Here is a 16,696-nt window from a genome sequence, read left to right as displayed (position 1 = left end):
GCAACAAAACGATCTACTTCTCCCCACAGCCACAAAGGTAGGTCAGTGTGTATTATCATGGCCCCCAATACATGCTCAGGGAAGCCAGCTTGAGCTCACACAGGGAATCCCAAGCGTGAGAGACCAGAGATGCCAAAGTCACGCCCAGGGCCAGGGCCAGGGTCGTGGGTGAAACCTGCAGACCTATTATAGCTCACGTGTACCAGCAGCCCATGGCGAGCAGCTCATGTATTTGTGAGAGAGGAGCCATGCAGAGACGATGTTCACTGGAGACATCTGGGTTGCTGCTCGTACAGCATGGACCAGTGGTGCCTGAGCTATTTTGTATGGAACATGCTTCAAGTGAATAGTTTGAAATCAGTTTTCTGTATTCTGATGTCAGTGTGACTGAAGTGTTTCTCTAGTAGCCTTCTCTACCAGCCCGGTCAGTGCAGAATTGAGAAATGTTGTGTGTTTCTTGACTAAAGTACAGTACAGTACGCTCTCAAGGCAGGTACTCAATCAAAGCTTCCAGATTTGAACAGTTAATTATAAAAAAGCAAAAGTTGCGTCAGTGCTTAAAATCTAACTTTGTAATCTTCGAAAAGGGCTACAGGAACATTCAGTTATTCATAATGACTGAGACGGTGTCTTCATTACAAAGACTGTGTAGGTGAGACACTAAACCGTTTGTATGGTCCAGTACTTTCCAACAGGCCTCCCCACACCTCTGTCTTTCCATTCGAGTAGACGGACGGTTTGGTGATGGCTTGGATGAGGGTAGAACTGCATTCATGTGAGAACTTGTTTTTGTCTCCACCTGGAATGTTTCTGCTATTCATACTGTGATACTGTGAAAAAACAGTAGATCAGACTCATTTATTGTAGTATTTCTTTATTTGTATTTCATTATCTCTTTATTTGGAACCTCATTAGCTCAACGACAATGACAACGAACATTAATCAAAATCATGTAATGATCAAATATATCATATCAATAGAACAACAAGGCAAATCAAGACAAAAAATAGGCCCTTTTAATGGTTCAACATTTGAAAAGATTAACCATCCGACTATTAAATATCGTTTTTCTGGTGACTGGTGGGATCAGTGGGCGCACTTGCAGTGTTAACCACAGGCCTAGCTTTACTAGGGCCAGATGAAGGGTGTTACATTTGGCCTGCAGTCATTCCTGCAGTGGAACAGCCACCTCCTTTCACACAGGAAAGAGGCTGAGACTTCCAAAAGTGATGTCAGTCACATATGATCTGTCACTGACCTTTTAAAGTGTCAGGCAATATAGAAAAAAAACCTAGCATCTAATGCTGACCAAAACCCCAGCCTTTGAGGAGCCTGTTACTAAGCAAAGAGGTTCACGTACATTTACACTTACATTTAGTCATTTAGCAGACGCTCTTATCCAGAGCGACTTACAGTAAGTACAGGGACATTTCCCCTGAGGCAAGTAGGGTGAAGTGCCTTGCCCAAGGACACAACGTCATTTGGCACAGCTGAGAATCGAACCGATATGCATGGTACATAATTATGTCTTAAAGTGAAAGTAGGTGCTGAGATAATATGTGTGTCAAACTATTGCATTTGCATTGCTATAAAAGAAAATGTTGACATGTTCAATAATCAATAATTACTCCCATTTTCTTGTTAGCGTGATCTTTTATGCAAATTCCAATCCTTTTGTTTTAATTGTACACCTCAGTAGATGGAATACATTCTTTAAAAAATTGTTCAGCTGTTGTCTTTTTCTCCCACTTTAAAATTTACAGAAACATAATGTATTCTTTAGAAGGAACTCAAAATGTTCTGCATGTATACACTGCAATATCAATGCAAATAAGTAGAGAAGCATTTCCCGAAACATTTCTTAAAATGTTTAACAATGAGGTGTACTGTGTGAGCACCGACCACACGGTCATCAAACCTCTCGTTTGGTCGATGGGTTAGGAGCATACCCTTATGACAGCAGAATCCTTAAATGTCATCCTCTGTACTGCGGGGCAGAGTCAGCTACAGATTCTTCACAAGGCTACGCTGTACAGTAATATCAGCACCAACCCCCAACGACCCCTAAACACCCGCAATTCCCCTTCTTCAGTCAGTTTAACGCTGCCTGCAGACTCCCGCATCTATGCTGACTCACTGATGTGTGTGTGTGTGTGTGTGTGTGTGTGTGTGGTGGAAATGAATTTAAAAGGGTTGTTTGTATAAACAGGATTCCCTTAGTGAGCTGAATGAGAACTATTCTTTCATTCCACCATACAAATTTACGTTTTCTTATTTCAGAACACATTTTTGATTTGTCAAATAAAAAATCTGAAAAACAAAGTGGGAATTACAAAGTTTACAACTGAGCCCACAAGACTGACACCACTATTGTAATAATTGAGATCTTTTAACAGATTGTTGCGGATTTATTCATATATTCTCAAAGTTTAACTACCCGACGTGCTCGAAATTTAAACTAGCCAAATTCCTGCAACATTATTGATAAGATACGTTACCTTATTTTGTAAATGAATGATGATTAACGAGACAAACAGTAAGTGTGCGTTGACATGCACAGGTTGCTTCTGTTTGAAACATCGGCAATTTAAAGGCACACAGGATGATCGTAATGAAAATATTATTTGCTGGATGAGATAAAGCCCCGTGTGGTCCTAATTTCATTTTCAGAGCGTCTTAGTGCGAACCATAATGCTGTCGGGGGTTTTAAGGATGGGGGTAACAAATGACATGGTCGTGCCACCCTTTCTTTAATAAGAACTTATGGTATATCGTTTAATTTTTATTATTTTACTTTGCAGAATTCCTTTGATCTCGCTCTCCGGACGCTAGAAATGTTGTGTTGATTATAGTGGTTAGTTTCATATTCATATTCACCTTGAATGAATCAAAGAGGCAGTGAATCAAGAAGGGCAAGTCAGCGATACTGTGTAAAGAAAGCAGCACTTCTGAGGAACCTTTACCACTATGACTGTTTCCCTCACACGAGCGAGGCTAGAGAAAGCTGCGGCCGAGATGCTCACACACAGACTGTGAGAGAACTTCATGTCACTGACATGATGTCAGTAGAGAACATTTCTGGGTTAATGCGGTTAGGAAGAAGTGAGCTGTGGAGGAATGGACATGGCTGCAGTTCTCTGTAATTTGTAAATGTCGAGACTGGAAGAGGGGAGCCACGGTGTGTTTGGGGATGAATCATACTGGGGGAGGTTTAAGTAAGATTAAATGTACTGTTCTGGGTTGCACTGTCAATTCTGTTACGATGCGACTCCAATAACGGTTAATAAAGTGAATTTAATTTATTCAATTGAATGAATGACTTGTTTTAGTATCAAGTATCCTAGTATCAACCTACTATCAAGGTTGTGATGTTGAACGAATAAAAATCGCTAGACTGGCGTGTTTTGTAAATATTGTCGGGGTCTTGACATATATAGGTTAGAAGGCAACCTCTAGGTTTAGACACGGTCAAACAATCTGAAAATTGAATCAGAAGTAAAATGTACTTGAGCTGAGGCTTACTTGGAACAATATTTTAGGTACTGAGAGACCACAGACCAGTGTGCTTTGTGAGAAAACGGTACCATTGTGGTTAACATTTATTGTAACAGACTGTAAAGATGCCTTACTTGTTTGCCAACCACAATGACATTTCTGTCTCTCTTACTCTGAAGCTTTGAGTAAATGTCAACAGTGACACCTTTCTGATGTGATAGGAGTTTGAAGGTAAATAGTTATGTCACGTCACATGCCTTACTTGATGGGTCATTCAAGACACCAAGTTAACTTTTATACCTGTGCTTTTATTCTGCAAAAAAATGGCATTCAATAAAAAGAAAAATATATAGCCTATGTAGTATACAAAATATACAGTTACAAATAATTTATTTATATTAATTATTACTTCTGTATTTGTCATTTCATGGATTTCACATGGCAGGGGTTGAACACCCACGAGACTCTGCAGGAGCTTAAAGTTTCTATTTCCAAAGAAGTGCTTCCTTGTTGCTATGGAAATATACTCTCCATGAGCAGTGTGGAACTGAATCAGAGGGGCTCCCCCAACCCAACCCATCCCAGCACCCCTCCGAACCACAAGGTGCTACCCTCTCAAATGCAATATGTACCACAGCCCTACTACAACTGTGATTCAACAAAGCACAAACAAGAGTTTATGGGTCATTTTTCATTTTATTACACTATTAATTAGCTTGATCAGACGTCTGTTTCTCAGATTGCTTGCACATAGTACAGTAATTACACAACAACTCGAGACAATTTGTCAAATTAGTAAAACGGCGAATGTCTTTCTAGAGCATGTCTTTGGTCAAGATCTGAATGAAACTGATCAGCTCTCTCAAAGATGCTACCAAAACCTTCCAATCAGCATAGTCACACTAATGGTCATTTAAATCAGTTTTCTTTTAATATTTTTTTGTTCCATCTGGTTGTAGTTGTGCTTGGTGCTACGTTAGGGATCAATTCGTACAGTATAGGTCAATTCATTTTGACTGATCACATCACTGGATTCTATGTGTTCTTATACAAGCTAGAATTCCTAAATTTTCTTACAGTGAATAAGCAAGACCCTCTCTATCCAATCAATTATTACTTATATAAAAAAAAAATACATATAATTACATCCAAAACACAGCATTGTAAAAGGCAATAATGCAGCAATTAAAATCTCCATGATCATCGTTTACATTATCATTGGGAGAGAAGGGAAGGGAGGCCAACATAGAAGTTTTCTTTTCCAAGAGAAGACATACAAATGTGAGGGGAGTGACTACAGTACACACTAGTCTAATTCTGCTAAATGCTGGTAGGACACCTTGAGAGGTTGGGGAAACATAGGCAAGCGTAATCTCGTCTATGACCTCGGTATCAATACAAGGTCAACAGATTTCAACTGTGAATATACCACATTTTCATTTACTAACAGAACTGTACAAATTATACAAGGACTATCCTCACTCTTTACCTATCATGATGCAACCGCAATCTAGGATTCCTACAGTCAAAAGCAACACAGGAAATGGAATATGAACTTCCCCTTTTTCCTAAACGCAGTGTTCAGGATATAACGTGGTTATGAGTTTGAGTGGTGCACTTCATCCCTCCCCTGATGTTATCACTACAGAGTTTCTACAGCAAGTACACAACAGCAGAAATCCAGCCATTGGTCAAAATAAAAGATGAAGATTCCAGGATTTGTTCGTATTTATGTATCTTTTAAAAAAAGAGCTATTTCCAGGATTCTGAGAGAGAAGGGGGATTTTGGTTTGTGTCGTCGGAACAGCAGATTCACAGCGCTCGCAGTGAGGAGAGGGACAATAAGGGAAGGCTCCTCTTGGCCGTACTGTACGACGTGAACATTAGCCTCTCAGTTAGCTCAGCTGATGGCATGGGGGTTGACTCAAACCCACCCAACAGGTCAACAATCTAGAAGAGGGCGATCCCTCCTGTCTGCAATATAAATATACACAGTGAACAATATTGATCGTAGTCTGACTAATGCGATTACGGCGGTGAGATGTGATCTATCGGTGACAGAGTTTAACTGAAAATGTCATCATCAGAAGGTTAACATTCAACATTGTTGGGGCTAAGATGTCAGGTTGGCATGACCACAGATGAGTCGGATATACCGGAGAAACGCAAACAGGGTGTTCACATTCGAACTCAAACCGACACTGTACATATCCCCGCTCAAAGAAAAACGACGACCAATCATCTGAACGTCACCATCAACGCCTATTGGTTCCTGTTAACGCTCTGAAACAATGAAGTCAACTATGAACCCACGACAACATCTAAACTCAGCCTGATGGGAAGGAGAGCAGGACCAGGCAGCTACATGGACCTGAAGAGGAGGGGAACAGGCGAGAAGCTCGTCTACAACACATGGGTGGACTTCCTCAGGGTCCCACTAGGGGTGGCAGATGCACTACCAAGAGTCAAGATGGAGCTTCAGCTTCTACCTAGAATACATTCAGTCAGAAGTTACTGTGTCGTTGACTTGTGCTGGTTTTTACAACAGTCCGTTTTCAATCAGCCATGTTAGGAAAATGTTCTCTCTCTCTGAACAGCACAAAGTTCTCTATTTTATATAACTCCATGACACCAATGCAAATTAATCTTAGAAATGTCGGTTTTTAAGTAAGGTTCTTTTCTTCTAGACCTAGAGTATGTACACTGACTCCGTTGCGACATTTCCATCTTATCAAAAGCAAAACAGTAACACAAATACAGTAGCATCATACACCAAATTTGCATGCTTTCAATAAAGTAATGGACTTCCGATTACGTTGTTACAATTCTTTAGGTAGCAGTACAAGAACAAATTAAAATCTATCATTCACTTTACTCATTAAATTAAATCAATGGCACATTTGATACACTGATCAAATGAGTAGCTTCCGTCACATGAAGTAGGCTCTTAGGGTCGATTGTGTACAATTCTTTAGATTGAAGGGGGATGGATTTGAGTTGAGAGAGCAGACCATCTCAACAAGGGTTTAGGATGGATAGATTTATGTTTTTGTTTTGGGTGTGAAGTACCTATGGTCAATCAAGCTAAAAAGACATCACATGCTTACCAAGCCTCCACAACAGCCCTGACAGACAGGTTAGTGATGATGATGATGGTGATGATTACTGGCTCTAAGTGATGGCAAGTCCACCATTGGCTTGTGGAGGTGTGGTTAGTGAGGGAGGTCATCTTTTCTACACAGGAAGTGTCAACAAAAACATGGATTGGACTGGTAGTTGCCGAAGCATGACTGAAAAGGTTCCTCATGAAGAGTTTTTACTTTAATGTCCTTATGTTAATCAATTGCAATGACCCTACAATTATCTTAAATTAACTGATATCATACTGATCAAAACTTGTTTCAGTCACAACACTGGCGAACAATGGGGCTGGCTCTGACAGATGACCACTTCTGGAAGAATAAGGGGGCCAACTCAGACCAGTGGAAAGCTGTGGGTCTGTTGAATGAAGGTGGAAATACTGTGGCCAGAACACCTTTTTACCCTGAACCAAACAACTAGGAGGATGGGTGAGTTGGTAATATGTGTCTTTGATACTGGGTCTCAACATGGAATTGTTCTCCTCCTAGAAGGATGCAGGGACATGGTTGGTCATATACAGTATGAAAGGGGCATATCTCCTGCTATCTTGTCAATTACTTTTAGGTTGTAATACATCTTAATTACGTCATTGGAGGAGTGAGTGGGACCGCCCCTAGAGGGAAACAAAGAATGTGATTGGACATGACCGGCAGGCCACACCCACCGCCTCAGTTCATTTGCTCGAAGAATTTGTAGGTGGGGTTTTCGTAGCCGTGGTTCTGCATCTTGTTGAGCTGCCTCTCCTCGGGGGTCAGCATGGGGTCAACCTGCTGCAGACAGGCACAGGTCAAACCACGCTGCTCACTACACTACCCTTCACATTTTCCTCTCCCAGTGGATTTTTTGTTGTTGTAAATAGTCCAAATGTTGTATTTACATGTATTTACTCGACCGAGGCTAAATACAAAGATGTGTGTCCGTGGGCTGGCTCTCACCTCTACGATGCCATGGCTGATGGTCCCATACGGTCTCCTGCGCACCAGCAACAGGCTGATCACCATCACCATGGCGATCGCCACGGCCACCACCAGCAACCCCACCATGGCCCCGCGGTTGAATGTCTCCAGGGCGTCGGGTTGCTAAGGAGGGAGCAAGGAAAATGGAAGGAAGAGAGAGAGAGAAAGAGAGAGAAGAGAGGGAAAAAGGAGGAGAATGTGAACTTACGAACGGAGAAAAAGAAAAGAGGGCCGGTCTAGCAAGCTGTGTGATGTGTGGAAACATCCTTACCAACTCATCTCGCTCGATCCCTGGGGACTTGTAGACCACCTGCTTGAGCTCCACAGAGGTGTTTATCTAGAGAAAGCGTGATGGAGAGAGAGAGAGGGAGAGTGAGGGAGAGAGAAAGAAAATGTAATAGGCCATTACAGAAGAGCGTCTTTTCCTCCAGCTGAGTGGAAATTGCAGCACACAAGGGAGCAAACACACCTCGATTCATCAGACCCTAAACATGCTCCAGAGTGGAGAGAATCCCTCACCTTCTCCTCGTATTCATCCGCAGGGCCTTTCTCGGACGTGCCATAGTCGTACTCATCCGCCGTGGAGGCTGGGAGCACAGACAGAAACGCCACGTTAAGATACAGTGCGGAACACTCTGGAACATTTGAACTGTGAAGCATAGATATTTATCTATGCCCCCCTCCCCCCAGGCTCTCATTCACCTTTCTTACTACTGAGCTGAGGATCTGTGGATAAAAAGACAAACAGGAGAGAGTTAACACGTCGGCCATCTTGTGTTCTAAGGGTAAACGTGTTCAATCTTTCTGTAATTAAACGGTTTTACTCAAATGATCTGCACGTGAGTGTGTAACTCCCTGTGAGTTGTGTAAGTGTGTTATTTAATAAAAAGCATGCATCTGTTGAGTGGCTGTGTATTTTTGCGGATGTAATATTATATTTTGAGGATGAAACGTTGAAACGGTTTTCCGTGGTGGCAAACATCTCCAGTACCGATGTGGGGTGGGTAGGGCCTGTTCTGGAAGTTTCTCTCCTCCTCCTCTTCATCGTCCTTCTCTTCCTGGCTCTCGGCCGGCAGAAGCTCCTCGGTGGTGCGCGTCTCGGAGAAGGAGGTGGTCATCAGCTCGCTGATGTCACCGCGTTCTGCCTTCACCAGCTCCTCTGCACGGACACGGAGAGGAGAAATGGGAAATGTAAACGCAAAGAGGGACAGTTTCAAGTTTGTTTGCCATTTTGTACTAAATACTAGGTAATGTAGGTAATGTACTAGGTACATTGAAATTCTTGGTACTGCTTCTCTTAATTGTTTTGACTGCAACACTCAAGGCACATCAATCACAAAGCATCCACACAGGCTGAAACTAGATTTAGAAATTCAAGTGTGATAAAAAAAAGCTGTTGTTTTTATAAATACTTTTTTTAACGATGTCAATGACTGGCCCTGAAACCTAACAGCTCTGACAGGAGCGACTAGCTTACGGATATCATCGTGCAGCTCCTCGGCTAAGACTGGGTTTTTGTAGAGAAGAGCCAAGCTCTGATTCATCCTCTCCTCAATGACATGGAGGTGGGTGTACACCTGTGAAGCAACACATCATCCTGCTTTAGGCTTCTCCTCTGATTATGAGGCACAGCCTCACCAAGACGGAATAGTACATGAAAAGACAAACATGTAATTGAAAAGGCTTTAAAGACCAACACCTCCCCACACCCACACAAGTGAGGAACTACAGCAACAGCAGCCTTATGCTGTTTCTAAATGGTGTAATGCCTAACCCTAACGTTAATGTCATTCTAATCCTAATACTTATTCTAAGCATAACACCCCTAACACCCTCTAGCAATAACACTTGCAGCTGTGAGGACCAGAAATATGTATTCACTACTTCCATTTTTCCTTCGTCTACTTGGGGAGACCTCTGGTTCTCACAAGAATAATAAAACCTGTGCACACATACACACACACCTGGAATTTCATCTGCTCAGCCTTCTGGGGGTCGACTGCCTCGATGTGCTGGTAGTGTCTGAGGGTGTGTCTGCGGTCCTTCTGCTCTGCTGCCATGTAGCGCTTCAGCGCCTGCAGCACCCGCTCAGGCTGGGGGGGGGGGGGAGGGAGGAGGAGAGAGGAGAGCCAGAGAGGAGGAGAGAAAGGCAAGGAGGAAAGGGGAAGAAAGGGAGTCAGGCAACGATCCTTGCCAAACGAACATCCCAACGAAGCCCGGCAAGCAGAAGAGGTTCTAATCGTGGCGTACGATTGAACCCTCTCTCACCATAACCCCACAGAAGGGGTCTCTCCCCTCAAACATGCCCTTTGAGACCTCTGGCCCTCACCCAAGAACCCTCCTCCCCCTGGGCTGCTCACCTGGGGGGGCTCGCTCTGCACGGCTGTCAGGTAGCTCTCCAGGGCCAGCCGGCGGTTGTTGTTGAGGGTGGCCACCACCCGGCCCAGGTGGGTCTCCACCAGCCTCTGCCTGGCCTCGGTCACCTGCTCCTCCAGAGTCTGCAGCACTCCCTGGAAGTGCTGCCAAGAGAGAGGGGAGGACCGTGGTCAGGGTTCAGGGTTTGGATATCTGTGCTTATCTTTGGGATCGATCAGCCTGTGGATATCTTTGGGGCCGACTGTACTTTCTTTGTACGTCTTTGGATTGTCTTGATATATTTGGGACTGCTTCCTCTGGTGTTTACCTCGTTAAGGGCCTGGCGGTCAGACTTGGGCAGGTTCTTGGACTGGTTGTCTGCCTCCGCCCATTCCTTCATGATCTGAGAGAGAGAGAAGGAGGTCAGCTTAGGCACACACAGACGACACCACACGGTACTCTGTACACACGGTACTCTGCACACACGGTACTCTGCACACACGGTACTCTGCACACACGGTACTCTGCACACACGGTACTCTGCACACACGGTACTCTGCACACACGGTACTCTGCACACACGGTACTCTGCACACACAGGAATCCCTAGAGGCTGAGGTTATAATTATCTGTCTCACTTTAGCAACCTCTGTGAAACGCTGTCTGGATAACAGGAGCATTGGATGTGTCTGATCGTTGTCTCGTCGTTACATTAAGACATCACTTTGCGATCCCGGAGCAATCTACCCAAATCTGCCTGCAGAGTGGGCGGGGGTGCACCGGGATAGCTTCATCCGATTGGCTGCCTGAAAATCTCATCACAATTTCGATTTCCCGGGTCTCCACCCCTCCATTTACCCCGTTGATGCGTTTCATCCTCTGCTCCTCCAGGTCCATCTTGGCTCGCAGGAAGTTGGCGTGCTCGCTGTCGTCCCCTGGCATCTCGAAGTAAACATCCACTCCGTCCGTGGGGCGGGGTGTGGGCACTGGAGGGGGGGAGACGAGAGAGGGAGGCCGCGGAGGGCGATGGACAGAAAGAGAAGGACGAGAGAGGGAGAGAGAGAAAAAAAGAGAGGGAGAATGAGAAAGAGAGAATGAGAAAGAGAGAATGAGAAAGAGAGAAAACGAGAAACAGAGAAAATGAGAAAGAGAGAATGAGAAAGAGAGAATGAGAAAGAGAGAATGAGAATGAGAGAGAATGAGAGAGAGAGAGAATGAGAGAATGAGAATGAGAGAGAATGAGAGAGAGAGAATGAGAGAGAGAGAATGCGAGAGAGAGATAGAGAGAGATAAAAGGAGAAAGGGAGAGAAAGCGCGAGGCAGAAAAAGGAAGAGGTGGGTGTTTAGTCAGACAGAAAGAGATAACAATCATTACCCAGTCCGAGGCCGAGAGTGCCAGAGAGACATTGATCCACATAGTGGGAGAGCGGTCAGCATTATTGAGTTGGAGTGCAGCAAATACATCAGCTATAGACAGGCCTATCTACGTCCTACATCCAGCCACAGAGACAGACGTGTGTGTATGTATGCGTGCATGTGTGTGTGTGTATGTGCTTGAGAAAGGTAGACCCATTAATGTACAGAGAGATAGAGTGTATGGCGGTGGAGGAGATGCTAACTGGGCAGTGCACTTCATTCCCCAGTAAAGGAAGAGTAAGTGACAGCTGAGGGTTTAGTGGTGTTGTCAGCATTTACCCAGCCTTCTTACTGCACTGTTAACCACTGTACAGAATGAACCAGGAGCTGAGAAAGCTCTCTGTAGACTGCGAGCAGTGGAGGGGGACTGAGATGGAGGGCCAGGGGGAGGGAGGGGGTACTCACAGCTGTCTCCCCTGGCCTGCGGTGGGGCCGGGGTGGGCTTGCGAGCCCCCTGGCCTCCCTTGGCGTAGTAGTAAGAGTCCAGGTAGTCTCGGGCCTGGTAGGGACCCGAGTCGACGGAGTACTCGTACACCTCTGGCTCTTTGACCGCCGCCGCCGCCTTCGCCTCCTCCTCACCCCCCTCGTCCACCTCCTCTTCCTCGTCCACCTCCTCTTCCTCCTCCTCCTCCACCTCCTCCTCCACCTCCTCCTCCTCTTCCTCCTCCTCTTCCTCCTCCTCCACCACCTCGTCATCCTCCTCCTCCATGTCGGCCTCATCGACGTCCGTGTCTGGGGAGGGGCTTGGGGTGGGGGGGGTCACTTTGGTGCTGCACGGGGGGGAGAGAAATCATCATCATCATCATCCTCATTTTCTTCATCATGATGCCTAACTGTGCGTTGACCTCAGTAGAGTGACAGCACAGGCACGGAGTCGAAATGAATCACGCGTCTGCCAAATGAATCAAATGTAACGCCCTGTCGCGCGAGCGTCTCTCTCTACGCGCTGGCGTCGTGCTCCGCAGGCTCTGGAGGAGATCTGCCTTGACACGCTACCCAGCGCAGTCCGGCGACAAACACAAACACAACAAGACGACGTCTCCCTCAGGGGAACCAAAAACGGCGGCTCCTATCTGCCTCCGTTCGGTGAGACACGTACGCTGTGTTGACTCTGCCAGTGGTCTGAGGGGTGAGGTTGGGGGTGAGGGCGTCCGCCGCCTCGGCCTCCATCCTGCCGCTTGCGCCCCTCCCCGGGCAGCACACATACTCCACCCCCCGGAAACGGGTGCCGCACGGCAACAGCATCCCGTAGCTATGGAGCTCCAGACCGTCGGCGGTGCAGGCCTGAAATGGGGAGGAGGAGAGGAGGAGAGGGGAGGTGGAGAAGGACAGGGGGGGGAAGAGATATGGTTCGTCAGGAAATTACGAATCTAAAGATAACCAATTGTCCCGATCGTGTTCAAATGAACTATCTTGAAAACTGCAAAGGAGAGAGAGGGAGAGAGAGAAGACCGAACGAGGGAGACAGAAGAGAGATAAAGAGGAAACAGGAGGACATGGGAGTTGGCAGGCAGGAGGGACGTATCAGGCTAACAGCTGCCATGCTGTTCAGGACAAAATCTAATCCAAAACAGTTTCAATTCACAATGTCTCATTCCGGTGATCACAACCTCTGCATGAATCCATTAAAGCCACAGTCATACAATAACATAAAAAGGGCAAATGTTGAGGATGCGTTTGCTTGTGTACTGCTATCGATCACTAGAGACACACTACGGAAGTGTGTTAATACTTTGCTTCAACACTGCCCCACTATTACATTCCACCCTTCTCTCTTCGCTGTCAGAGCCTGTCGTCAGTCAGTCATGAATGTAATCTGACAGCGCCATCTACAGACCTTCCCTTGCGCTCAAATTCGAATTGAAAAAAAGGAACACAACCCCCTACCAGGTCATATTTCCCTTCGACAGCGGATCTCGTCTGCATCTGGGTCTAAAACACCACTCCATTTTGTGTCGAGTCTCTAAAAAAGGATGTTTGCCAACGGCCAGCAGCTCACCGGTTAATTGAGAGGCTGAGGCCTTGGCTGCAAGTCTTCCCCCCTCTCTCTCTCTCTCTCTCTCTCTCCCCCCACCCTGCCTTTCCTGTCACACTTTACTTGCAAACTGTCCAATGAAGCCCAATAAATAAACCCCCAAAAAGATGTCTTTAAAAAGGAGCCCCTCACCTCCTTGGCAACGTTGTGCCAGTAGACGTAGCTCTCGCAGGCGTCCATCTGCTCCTGGTGCAGGAAACGGCAGCGATCAGGCACCAGCAGGGCCTCGCTCACATACTCCCCCACTGGCGCCAGGAAGGGAGGGGGGGAGGGAGAGAGAGAGAGGGAGACAGGCAGGATCGTAGACAGGGATACCGTGAGGGACGGAAGAGAGGGGAGAGAGGAAAGGGGGGAGGGGAGGGAGACATGGAGGATTGTAGACAAGGTGAAAGAGAAAGATAGACAGGAGGAAGGGAGGGAAGGAGAGAGACAGGAAGGGAGAGAGGGAAGGAACAAGGGAGAGAGCAAGGGGTCGGTGGGTGGGAAGAACGGATGAGTACAGCGCGCCATCGAAAGTGAATGAGCCCTGTCGGAGAGGTCTGTCTTAACCCCGAGCTCCATGCTAATGACAGAAAACGGCATGGTAACGAGCAGGCGTTTCTTAGCGCTGACTGTGGTGCTGTGGGGAGGTGAGGCTGGGAGGAGAGCGTGTCTCTGTGCTGCTGCAGCACTACTACAAGCGCACCAGCTGGGGCAGCAGCCCATATATCAAGGACACAGCAAAGTTAAAAAGGTGCTTCGTCGAGCAATACCCGTCCAATACTCATCCCATCAGGAATGTGGCTGCACGTTCACTGAATTGGCACCCAAAATCAAAAGACAGGCGGACACAGGCTGGTTTCGAATGACAAACTGACGGTTCCCAACTATAGTGAAGGGAAGGATATCTATGGGCGGTGACAATAACAATGACTCTTCCCGTACCTAGGCAACGGTAGGGCAGCACGATGAAGGGGCGCGTCTTGCAGTGGTCCCAGCCCTTCTTGCACCAGGCTGGGATGGTGGCCGGGTTGGAGGACTCCTCCACGTGGGAAATCTGCAGGTCTGGGTACATCTGGACGCGAGCGCGCACACACACACACACACACACACACACACACACACACACACACACACACACACACAAGACAGACGGACAGACACGGTGTGGGACAAAGACAGACAGAGAGACAGGGAGACAGGGAGAGAACAAGAAACAAGAGGATGACAGGGTGGAAGAGGAGGGTGGAGAGGAAAAGGGGAATATCGAAAAAAGGGAAAGGAAGGGATGGGGAAGAGGGAGATCACAGTCAGTTGGGATAGAGGGGTAACAAAGGACAGATTCATGCAACACATCTTTGAGGCCTGAGGGCAGGCTGTATGCAAGGCTCTCAGCTGGGCCCTATTACAGCCCTGTCCGCTCAAATTCAACTGATCGTTCTCCTTTTTTTCAGTAATCCTAATTTTATTACCGACTACTTTCAATTACAAGAATACGCCGATAAGTAACCGGCATCCTAGAATGAGGTTTAATAGGTCAGGAGACATATTTGGCACGGCTCTAAAAGCTTGCTCCACAAACGTTGAGGAAAAAAAAAGAAAAAAGGATGGCTTCCATGGGAAAGCAATCACAGATGCATAATGCGTCGTCTTAATCACATTACGGCCGCTCGAGCAGTGTGACTGTGCTCTTTCAGGAGGGGTGCCGCGTGCCGCCTCCAGGTGGCGCACAATCCCACCCGACCACCTTCGTCTGAGTGTTGTTAAGGCCCCTCATGGCATTCGACACGAGCTACTGTGTATATGTGTCATGTGTTCATTTAGCAGACGCTTTTAAACCAAAGTGGCGTACAGGGCGGGATTTGAACCCGCGACCTCCTGATCTATCTTAGCCCATATATTTCTCATCCATTTCGATGATCGTCTAGGATCGTCTGAGAGAGAACAGGGGACACGCCAGGGAACAGGAGGGGGAGAGATGCACGGCACCATGAACATTTAAAGAAATATTCCCAAATATTTCCCCACCATCGCTCCACTATATATGCAGAAATATATAGATCAGAGAGGACAAGACAAACCCAGTTGGAGAGACAGAATGAAACATTTTCAGACTGATCTTACTGTATCCATAGTCGCCTTACATAGAGTACAGATCTATATAGCACACAGTGAAGAGCACTAGTAGTATTATGTGTTTCTCCAGGACAGTTGCTCTATGTGTTTCTCCAGGAGGGTGCGTTGGGTTCAGCAGTGGTGGTGTGCCTGTGGCCTACCTCCTGGCAGTAGGACAGGATCTGGCTGGGTTCGGTGAAGCAGCCCTGGCGTCCCTGGGGGTCTGGCTCCCACTGGCCCGTCTGGGGGTTCATATGCAGGAGCTGGCGGCCGCAGTACATGGCAATCTGAGGCTCCGCCCCCTGGGGGCCTGGTCCGTCCACCTCTGCCATGGGCAGGGCCTGGTGGGAGAGAGGGCGGGGAAGAGAGAGAGAGAGCGAGAGAGATGGAGGGAGGGAGGGAGAGAGCGAAGGATGTAGGGAAGGAGGGGAAAGAGAGAGATGGGAAGAGGGAGAGACAAAGAGAGACAGAATATTTAGTTGTTGTTGACCTGAGAGAGGTGATAACAAGCAGTCGATGCAAACACAGTGGTGGACGTTATTGAGTTGGAGAGAAAGTGTGTGTGTGTGTGTGCGGCGGAGCGGAGACAGAGATATCAGGAGACGTGTGCGTAGAAATGAAGGGCTTTCAAGCTAATGCATGGAGCGATTGAGCTCTCATTGTCCATTGAGAGAGAATATCGGCAGACAGGAAGTTCAGGAGAGGAGAGATGCACATCTGAGCCCAGGTCGTCACGGTAACCGAGGTGAGTGACAGCCAGAGCCGATAAAAAGTCGGAATTATTGACTGGCTGCCTCCGCCCCCAGGTTTGTTCACACCGACGAGAAAAGAACTAAAAGGGGGCAAGAAGAGGAGGTGTGGTACAAACATATGCGACGGCACATCAAGTAGGTAGAAGCCTGCTCGCTCTCTTTTTATCCATCCCCCTCCCTCGCTCTCCCTCTCCTCGCATTCCCTCCCTCCCTCCCTCTCCCTCTCCTCGCATTCCCTCCCTCCCTCCCTCTCGAGGCGAGCAGCCTTCTAGGATGTTGTTATTGATGTTGGGATCGGTTCCCTGTGCTGTGGGGGGGGGGGGGGGGGGGGCCCTGGGGGCCCCACATGAAGGAACAAACAGTAGCCAGGCCTTGGAGTCAGGTGTTAATACAAGCTCATTGACCGCTAGGCCACTTCACTACATTAACACTGCACAGAGAAGTGGAGGACA

At 47.1% G+C, this 16,696-nt stretch overlaps 1 protein-coding gene across 1 annotated transcript in view; it reads right to left on the bottom strand.

Moving 5' to 3' along the window:
• Positions 1-4,403: 4,403 nt before the first annotated feature.
• Positions 4,404-16,696, bottom strand: part of aplp1 (amyloid beta (A4) precursor-like protein 1) — a 30,470-nt gene continuing 18,177 nt past the window's right edge. Inside the window, exons 2-17 of the mRNA XM_067238899.1 lie at positions 15,654-15,833; positions 14,323-14,452; positions 13,531-13,643; positions 12,463-12,647; positions 11,769-12,133; positions 10,806-10,933; positions 10,276-10,350; positions 9,953-10,111; positions 9,557-9,685; positions 9,070-9,169; positions 8,584-8,751; positions 8,295-8,318; positions 8,112-8,179; positions 7,864-7,929; positions 7,572-7,715; positions 4,404-7,406 (exon numbers count right to left, since the gene is read on the bottom strand). Coding sequence (XP_067095000.1) covers positions 7,305-7,406; positions 7,572-7,715; positions 7,864-7,929; positions 8,112-8,179; positions 8,295-8,318; positions 8,584-8,751; positions 9,070-9,169; positions 9,557-9,685; positions 9,953-10,111; positions 10,276-10,350; positions 10,806-10,933; positions 11,769-12,133; positions 12,463-12,647; positions 13,531-13,643; positions 14,323-14,452; positions 15,654-15,833 — 2,136 coding nt within the window. The 3' untranslated portion in view covers positions 4,404-7,304. The remainder of the gene's footprint in view (positions 7,407-7,571; positions 7,716-7,863; positions 7,930-8,111; positions 8,180-8,294; positions 8,319-8,583; positions 8,752-9,069; positions 9,170-9,556; positions 9,686-9,952; positions 10,112-10,275; positions 10,351-10,805; positions 10,934-11,768; positions 12,134-12,462; positions 12,648-13,530; positions 13,644-14,322; positions 14,453-15,653; positions 15,834-16,696) is intronic.

This window comes from Osmerus mordax, chromosome 6, assembly GCF_038355195.1.
Source record: "Osmerus mordax isolate fOsmMor3 chromosome 6, fOsmMor3.pri, whole genome shotgun sequence".
Taxonomy (NCBI): Eukaryota; Metazoa; Chordata; class Actinopteri; order Osmeriformes; family Osmeridae; genus Osmerus; species Osmerus mordax.
This window is presented reverse-complemented; position numbering and strand designations above follow the sequence as displayed.